General features: G+C 39.1%; 1 protein-coding gene across 1 annotated transcript in view; it reads right to left on the bottom strand.

Annotated features, from left to right (window-relative positions):
• Window positions 1-6528: 6528 nt before the first annotated feature.
• LOC107653854 (gamma-aminobutyric acid type B receptor subunit 2-like) overlaps window positions 6529-9802 on the bottom strand; it is a 205344-nt gene continuing 202070 nt past the window's right edge. Inside the window, exons 18-20 of the mRNA XM_016440709.1 lie at window positions 9076-9205; window positions 8686-8800; window positions 6529-7044 (exon numbers count right to left, since the gene is read on the bottom strand). Of these exons, the coding sequence (XP_016296195.1) occupies window positions 6879-7044; window positions 8686-8800; window positions 9076-9205 (411 nt within the window). The 3' untranslated portion in view covers window positions 6529-6878. The remainder of the gene's footprint in view (window positions 7045-8685; window positions 8801-9075; window positions 9206-9802) is intronic.

Genomic DNA, 9802 nt, shown 5'->3' with positions numbered 1-9802 from the left:
AAGCATCCCACATCCCATGAACGCCAAATCCTCTTGTAATAACCTACAGCCGTAAGTGACAGTAAGAGAATAGAAAATCCGGCACATATCCTCTCGCTTCCAGTGCCTGAAGGACAGATGAGCATTCGGATAAGATGTACAATGAGCCGTGAGGGCCATAGACTCACCAGGCGTGAATCATTCACAGGAGAAATAGTGTGTTTCATTTAGGAAAAGTGCTCCTTTTTATTGAGCGCTTCTTTTATTGAAACCAATGACATTCATCCTTGTGAGACATTAAAGGAATGTTTTCTGGATTCAATTTAACTTAAGTTGTATCAACAGCATCTGTGACATGCTTTCGATTACCGCAGAAAATAATTTAGACTTGACAAGACACCACAGTGCTGCTTAAATCATAAAAATACTCACTGTTTTGGAAGTATTGCTGCAAGACATTGATAACATGGTGTAATATAATCACTTTCTAACTTGGTTTTTGCAATTTGTCAGCCTGTCTTAACAGTAATTCCTGTAAATTTCCTATTATATGTATCCAGAAAGGGACACCATGTAAGTATCCCTAATGAACAGATTTTGTTACTTCAGCTACACAGATTTTAACAGACATGAACACCTTGGAACAAGGACTGCAAGCCAGGCCCGACTTACCAATGGCAAGCCTTGTGAACATCGTCAAAATTAGTTTACCATTCTAAACTTGGGCCTAAGGCCCAATCCCAATTCTACCCCTTAGCCCTTCCCCTTTCCCCTGGTGTCTCGATTCTCTTTTGGTTGGAGGGGGAGGGCCAGATAGCCCTTCAAACGAAGATTTTTTGGGACCACACTTCAAATGAAGGGGTATGTATGAATTATTTCAGCGTAAACCGTCTTCAACGGCAACATGGCTACCCAAGCGAACAAAAAGACACATAAATGTAAGCATTTTTGGCATTAATAAAGATTTGAACGAAAAGTAATTATTTGTTTTGTTACTTTAAATCGTGAGTTCATATTTACGGTCATGTTACTCAAAGAAATGTTTGCAAAAAATCGCTAAAGTTTGCTAACGTCATATCATTACAGACTGCACGATAGTGCCACAACATATTTTCATGTCTGATCAGGGCGATAACCACCATAGACATTGAGGGGGGCTAGTCCCCCCAATAATTAGAAATCGCTAAACCCTTTTCTCAAATATTGCCAATTGGAGAGCGAGAGAGAGAGAGACGAAAGTTGTGCGTCTGTGTGTTTCTCTTTTTACAGTGAGTTTACTTCAAAAACAGCTATTTTGTTGTTGCTGGAAAATATAATGTAGCGATTCAGTATTTAAACTGTTATTAATAAAAGTCGTGGGGTAGCGTTGACAAGTATCTTTGCTCCTGGATGTGTGAGCTGCGCGATCTCTGATGTGTGTGTGTGTGTCAGTAAGCAGCGTTAATATAGAACGGTAATTAAAGGCTCTAATGCTCACCAGCATAGGTGTGTGTATTGTAGGAGCTAGACGACGTATGATGACGTGTGACAGCATAGTAGTGGTGTCCCAATTCTTAGGGGAATATTTTCACCCCTACCCCTTGACACTCTGTTTCAAGAGACAAGGGGAAGGGGTATAAAATAGAATTGGGATTGGGCCATATTAATCTGTTCTGTTGAGGTGAGCTGGTTGGTTGTGTGCTATATGAGGACACCAGCGAAAAAGCGAAAAGGTCTTCTGTATTCTGTCTAGTACTGACATGTTAAATATTTGAGCATTTGATGGAATGGGAAAGCTGACTGTGACATGAAGGCTTCATCCTCTAACATCCAGTTTAGCATCAAGTCCTTGCACACTCAATTTATACTCAACGTACAGAAGCGCTCGTTACAGATTCATCTGCCTTGCCTTTCTGTTTTGGTTATATGGCTGTGTAAAAAGTTTGTGAGAGAGATCAAAACATTGCAGTCCAGAGTTTTTCAACGAGCCAGTGTCAGAATGAGAAAGTCCACTCAAAAAGGTCAGTTTTGTTATCATTTACTCACCTCTCATGTTCTAAATCTGTATCGCTCTTTGGATTTCTTGATTCTGATTAGTCTATCGTGGTCTCATATAAGTCCGCTCATCCTGGGTAACTGAAACCGGTGCTACTTGCGTATCTCTCATATCACAACTTGCGTCTTTATTGATTGTTGTGAAAATGACTTAAGAATATTAGTGTGAATATTATAATGGACTATTTTTACTTAGTGGAAGCTTTAAGATAATTACAGGTAAAATTATAAAATACCATCAACTCAGTAGCTATGACCCAGTAGGCAATTGATGTTGAATCAAATTGTTGGTGTTGACATCAAATTAACGTAAAAAAAAAGGCATATACATTATACCAATTTCAGAGTTGGATTAACTTCCTATTTTCACCCAATTACCACTGGAAGAAACTGCCGTCCAAACTGAATTTTAAATGATGTTACAGCATCTTGATCAAGTCTTGACTAATATTTGACGTCAAAAAGAAAAAAAAAAAAAAAAAGAAAAAAAACCAAAAAAAAAAAAAAAAAGCAGTAAGTCTTCCAGCACAGAATAAATAGCTTGTATAGCGATGTGTAAACTTGTAGACAGCACGTTTTCACACAGTGGCAAACAGACATACACGCTCACTGCTAACATTCTGTCTTTTTTACGTCATTTGTAACATCCCCCACTATCATTGTATTATACCTCTACAGAAAAAATAAGCTGTTTACATTATATACATTACAAGTGGTTGTTCTTTCTCCTGGGGTGATGACAGGGCCTTGCTATTGTTTGTTACATGATGCAAAGATAGACCAGTTCACACCAGAATACACATGGAGTCCAGCCCAACAATTTTCTCAAATCTTGTAGTCTGTATTCATGAATCTCTTTGCACAAATGAGTGTTGTCTTGCTTTAGAAGAACACAACATTTAGATCATTTTCAGTTTTTTAGTTAACATCACAGATTTAAATGTCCAACACATCAGCTCTTGACTTCATTTCCAAGGTTATTGCCAAGACGATCCTAAACAACCAGATGTGCATTCCACAGACCATGATACATTTAGCAGGTTAACCTTGTGTTTCGCTTGATTCACAAACACATGCACACACAGTGATTTGAATCCACAGTATAGAACATGTCCAAAAAGAAATCATATAAAGCACTACCTTGGTCTTTATTCAGTTTTTGTGTTTTTCTAGTGATTTCCTTAAAATGAGACTACATCACAAATTCACTTTTCCCATAATGAACAGTAATGACATGAATACATAGACGGACCAGTGTTTACCTTTCCATTTTTAAAAGAACAGTTTATGGTGCATGGTACACTCTGAATGTCTTCATGTTTGTTTTTAGTACACTTCAAAGTGTAAGAAATTAGTTAGGATTGTACTGAGGAGCATGATCCCCATGACTGATGAATTCCTGTGCAATGTCAACATTAGTGTCATAACTATACACCAAAAGTACAGGTAGTGTAAAACATATTGGGATATGATTCTGCCTTCCAGCTTAATGCACCATCGGGAACATACTGTAAATATACTTATTTATACAGTTAGAATGAGCTTATTGCCACTTTCATAATTATATTGTGCATTTGTCAGAAATGACTGAGTAAAATTATTTGCAAAATTAAATCTATAATGTATGCATAGGATACCATGCATGAAAGATTAAAAAATAAATTATTTTAAATCTCATACATTCTTTATGTATACATACTTTACCATATGACTGCTCTGAATAAGGTTTTTAGAATCTCTTGTTAATAATTACATTTCATCAGGCTTCTGTAGCCTGGACTAATTCATATTATGGTCATCATTATGATTTAAAAGTAGAGTAATGATCATGCCCTCTCCTTGAGCGGATAACTTGTAAACATCCCATTCACTTGAACTCAGTCTAAAAGACACTTATTTAAAATAGATATTTGAGTTGCTCCTTTGGATGATGATGATTATTTATTTTTTTCATTTGAATACTAAAGTTCCTGTTTATGCCTGGAAGTTTAAAACCACAGTAATCAGCAGCTTGAAGATCAAATAGGACCAGTGGATTTCAGTATCTGCCTATTTTATGACATTAAGTTGTATGAAATAATGCTTTTATTGAATCTATACATGTCAGATATGCCATATACTGTAAGTTTTTAAATGAAATATGTAAATGTGAGCTAGCCCTTTTACTTCTACTGATTCTCTGAGCTGAATTCTAACACTTCATTTTCATTGTTGCTTATTACCCTCTATCTTTCCGTAAAAAAATACATCGTTACAATCTTTTAAGAACATTATACAAGACAGATCATCAATTTATGTCAGTACATGTACACATTTTGTTTTTCATTGTGCATGAATTAATCGTAAGCATCATATGTTTGTTAATGACATATTAATGAACATTATTGTATATTGTTACCATAACAAATTTTAACAGGAGGTTAAAGGGCAATGAGAAACAATGAACAAATAAAGTCAGTATGCTTATAAACTGGATATCTTGATTTGTATTGTACATCATTTTCTGTGGTGTTGATGTTTACATTTTTTCTCTAATATTGGACATTAAATGTGGTGTTCACATATGCCAAAGATGTTTCATATTGTGGGATACTGACTGCTGAACGTGCCAAACAACATATCATAAAAACATCGAAGAATAAACAATGTTGAAATGAACTTGGAATTAAGAGCTGATTGTAGTCATAATGAAAACTCAGTCATAGTCATAAGCTGCAAAAGTCAAGTCAAAATGTAGACAATCGCCTCTGTGTACTGAAAAACTCAATGTCCATTAGAAACATCAGTCTAGGTTGTGGCCGTCATACTAAGACAAGCTCCCGTGGCGTTGTGGGATTTTTGCGTATCTGTTTGTTGTATTTAAAGGTCTTTGTTATCGTGACTTATTAGTGAGCGTGAGGTACTATGACAACTGCTGTTAGCAAACGCACCTCTGTTGTGTTTCAATCTCCTCCTTTCCCATAAAGCTGAGTCAATAAATACCCATGAATATCACGTTATCACTAAATAACAGCCATAGAGAAGGTCTTTAAGTCACGAGTTAAAGAAATTCTCGATGCATTCGCTTCGTAGGGATCATATGTGCAGTCACTGTTTTTGTCACCCGGTTGACACAATTCAGTCCATCAGGCTCCAGTAAGACACACACGTTACAGTAACAAATCTGACAGAAACTAAAACCAAGACACAGACGGTGAGATATCAGCAGAAACTAACTCTTGCCTTTAATATGGATGAAACGTAGCTTATTTCCAATAATTCATATTTTGAGCACATTTCCAGATTTACAAAAGTAGCTGATGCTCCCTAGCTCTGTAAGACATTGTGCAAAGTTCACTGCACACAGTAACATTTCTATAGCAACTATGAGGTAATTTCACTGTTGCTAAGAGCTAGGTGATGTATTTCACAATGTCACTGATACTGGTGCAGACCTCTCTGCCATTTCTCCCCTGGAACAGGCAAACGTGTGCCCTCCACCCGAGCCCTTTTAGCCCAAGCTACAACCGTAGGGGATACACACATGTTGGGTTTTTAATCAACCAAAAGAAAATGTAAAAAAGCAAGAAATAAACAGGGCGGATAAACTGAGAGACCTCGCCGCAAAGTCAAAACGAGGCTTTGTTCATACGTGACTCACTCTTATTAAGTTAATTACACTTGTGCTAATTTTTCAGTCCCGCTGTTTAATACAATATTGTTCTTCTGTCTTGCTGTGTGGACCACTTCTTTTGTGTAACCTCGCAGCTTTCTGTGAGGATATTTTGGTTTTGCTCTGCATGGAGTGCCACTTCCCTGTTATTATCGCAATTTGTGAGTCTTCTTGTTCTGTAACAGCCGGTCACGTGACGGCTATCGTACATCCAAAGCATAGGGCTGCATCTGCGTGTTTCAGTCCCGATATGCAGGATCAACTCACTGGGCTGTAATGGAAGACTGACCCTCTAAAATCGCTGGTTTTGTCTCTTACGTCCCTCTCGGCTGGACCTGTGGCTCTTTGATGTTGCACTCGCGCAACCTCTAACGTGACATTACTTACGATAAATCAAAGTAGTACTTTCGATACTCTGTTACCAGGACAGGCCTACATGAAGCTAGCTGCTTTTAAAGAAAAACAATGTGCGGTACACGTCTATCCAGGTGAGAACAGTTTGCCCGCGTTACCCTGAAACACTCCCTTGTCGTCTTTAGAACAAATTTAGATGCTTATTTACCATTAACCACTTTTTCACACCATTGGGACACTGAATCAATACAACAAATTCATACCGATTGCAACGGCGTACGTGTCTCTTCCTGGTTCGTTGACTGTAAAGTTCTCCGAGCACCAGGCGTCATCAGAATAATTAATTTCACAGCATATTCAAAGCTCACTTTGATGTTCGAATATGGTATTTACATGGCTGTTGACGTGGTGAATAAAGAGGTGGAGTCCTCGGTCACATACGCTGCCCATTTCCCGCAAGTTCCAGCAGAACCAATGTGCACGGATATCGTGGAAAGGCTGCTGGCGGAAGCGTCTCTTTTTTTTTTCAGGTAAGGCTACAGCTCCTGTCCTGCGTTGATCTGCACTGCTGTTTGGGGGGGTGTTGAGTCCATCTAGTTAGGAACGGGAGGTGACGGGACCGAGAGGATGGGAGTCTGGGTTGGGTTGCCATGTGAGGGCCTCCGGTCACCTCCCTCCTAGCCTGAAAGGTCAGTTCTGTTCTGATGTGGCCATGGATGGTGGGAGGGGGGTCACGAATGCATGAAGAGTTGGACCCCCCTGGGTTGCTCACACGCTTCTGTTAACCACTGATATTGCTCAGTCTGTCTTAAAATAAAAAGCTGATCGCTTCCTTGGAGTGCAGGGCAGGCGGCGGGCCTCACAGGCCGGACACCATGACCCTGTAGGAGGGGGGCATGTGTCTGTGGCGTGGGCTGGAGGCTGGGCTGCTCGTGGGACTGCTGCAGCTCGCATCCACCCCTCCTATGGAGGGCAAATAGGCGTGATGCAGGATAGGCAGCTGCAGGGACAGCCTGCGCTGTATGCTGCGAACACAAACCACAATCAGTTGTCATATATAAAATTCCTCATTTTCTGTTATGCTCTTTAGTGATTGTGTTTAACATTGGGGACACTCTTGCATGCATGTAACAGAAGTTCATCTATAATTATATCACATATTCACAGGGCACATTTAAACCAGCAGTGACTTTGCCAAGTACAGTGTGTTCCCTTCTCAATTAAGAATTCAAGGTTTAGCTGGTTAGCATGACCTCTTTAGTCCCTGCTAGATGATATACTACACCATCTGGACATACACTACCGCTCAAAGTTTGGGGTTGGTAAGATTTTTTAATGTTTCTCAGCAGTCATTACTTCAGTTTTCAGTGTCATTTGATCTTTCAGAAATCATTCTAATATGCAGATTTAGTGCTCAAAGAAAAAATAATTCTTATTATTAGCAATGCTGAAAACGCTAGTGAAGGGTTTGGGACTGTGCTTGTTCTTGTGGTGCCATCAATCCAGTATGCACCTTACTGTGTGGATCACCTCAAATAAAGTCCATTTCATTCCTGTCTTGTGTCAGATTCAAACTGCACCCCAAGAGGCCGAAGCCCTATAAATCCATTACAGAAGCCGAATGGCAGTTATATAAAGCACAGACACCACACCTCTCATGATTGGTTTTACGATTGGAGTCTCTTTGAGTTATTACTTTCAATTAAATATTAATTTCATACATCAATTAAGGAAAATGTCTTCTGTGTTTAGAAATAATTAACATCGATTAGCCAGATGTTGCAGGTTCACATGCAAAAAAAAAAAATGTGAATGTCATTAAACTAAAAACTTATTTGTTTATCCCTTACTGCAGACATAGAGAACAGGCTCAATAAATTACTCATTGCATATTCCCATGGCAGAGATGGTGTTATTTTGCAGGGTCAAGGGACCATCAGCTACTGGGGTAAGTGTTGTGTGTGTGTTTGATGAACAGAGACACTGCAGAATCGCTCCTCTGTACAATCAAACATTCATGTGCTGGGACTGCCTGTCGTCCTCTAATTCTACTCTCCTGTCTATTTTCAGGGTCCAGTGCCTTCCGCTCTCACTAGAAATCACGTTATGTAACCAAAGCGCCCCCACCCCCCTTTCTCTCTCTTTTTTCTCTGTCCCTGAACCTCTCTTAAGTGCTTTCATTTTTTTTTTTTTCAGTTGTGGGTGGTTTTGCAAAGAGGGGTGTTCTCATTCTAGAAAGTGTCTGATTGGATAAAAATCTTTGATATAAAACAGTAGTCATCAACATTTTTTGGCCTGTCTTCCCAAGAAGAATGCATGTATCTACTAGGATGTGGAGAACCTTTAAACAAACAGACAGTCCCTAAAACGTAATTTTGATTACGTTTACGTTTAATTTTGATTTGATAGGGTGAGTGAATGAATTTTGTTATAGTGGCATGTGCAAACAAAGCTTTTTCTTAGACTCATACTTTCATCTTAATTTTTTACAACAAAACATGTCTGTTTTATAATGTAGAAGCAAACACATCTCTTGTCAAATATTATGTTTAGAAAGTATGATTGTGCTTCTTAACATCTTAATAAATTTTACTTTGTCTGATATTTTGTTAACAAACGTAATTCATATATTTTTAGGTGTCACACATGCCGGTGTGTGAACTTACTGTTCTGGTGAGTTGATGTCGTCTAGTTGACCTCTGCTTATCCTTGAAGGATCCATGGATCCCCACTGAGCCTGGGGTTTTTGTTCTAAGTGGTTCTTCAGAGATTTCTCTCCATCTGAAAACAAGGGCATGATGTTCAGAACGCTGCCTTTCCATCAAGATGTCAGTTGTGGATTCAGCTGAAGAACTGAGTCAGAACTTGCACCTTATATGACACTTCAGCTTGACATGTTTGGGGTGAATAATGTATAACACTCCAATAAATTGTTCTTTTTCTCTGGGTGACAGTAACAGAGGAAGAGTGTGTCACAAACTGAAATGAGACGCCAACTGACAGCTGTGTGTGATTGACAGGTGAGGAACACGGGGTTTAATATCCACTTCTCTTACCTTTGCCGTCAGTGAAGTTGCGTATGCTCAGGATATTGTTGACATCTTGGTAGTGGTTTTGTTTAATGTATGGAGTCTTTTCTGGAGTGTCCTGGAGTTGCATGGTAACCTCTTCCAGTTCTTTATCCAGCTGTAACACAAAGTCCAAAATTATTTAATCGTTTAATTTAATAATTTAATTCCAGGTTCATGAAAAAATGAAAGGATTTTTTTTCGTGATTTTTAAATACACTGAACAAAATTATAAACGCAACACTTTTGTTTTTGCCCCCATTTTTCATGAGCTGAACTCAAAGATCTAAGACTTTTTCTATGTACACAAAAGGCCTATTTCGCTCAAATATTGTTCACAAATCTGTCTAAATCTGTGTTAGTGAGCACTTCTCCTTTGCCGAGATAATCCATCCACCTCACAGGTGTGGCATATCAAGATGCTGATTGGACAGCATGATTATTGCACAGGTGTGCCTTAGGCTGGCCACAATAAAAGGCCACTCTAAAATGTGCAGTTTTACTGTATTGGGGTGTCTGGGGGGGTCCGAAAACCAGTCAGTATCTGGTATGACCACCATTTGCCTCACGCAGTGCAACACATCTCCTTCGCATAGAGTTGATCAGGTTGTTGATTGTGGCCTGTGGAATGTTGGTCCACCCCTCTTCAATGGCTGTGCAAAGTTGCTGGATATTGGCAGGAACTGGAACACGCTGTCGTATATGCCGATCCAGA

This window comes from Sinocyclocheilus anshuiensis, unplaced genomic scaffold, assembly GCF_001515605.1.
Source record: "Sinocyclocheilus anshuiensis isolate Anshui unplaced genomic scaffold, SAMN03320099.WGS_v1.1 scaffold223, whole genome shotgun sequence".
Lineage (NCBI taxonomy): Eukaryota > Metazoa > Chordata > Actinopteri > Cypriniformes > Cyprinidae > Sinocyclocheilus > Sinocyclocheilus anshuiensis.
Note: the sequence above shows the minus strand (reverse complement) of the source record. Positions and strands in the feature narration are given on the sequence as shown.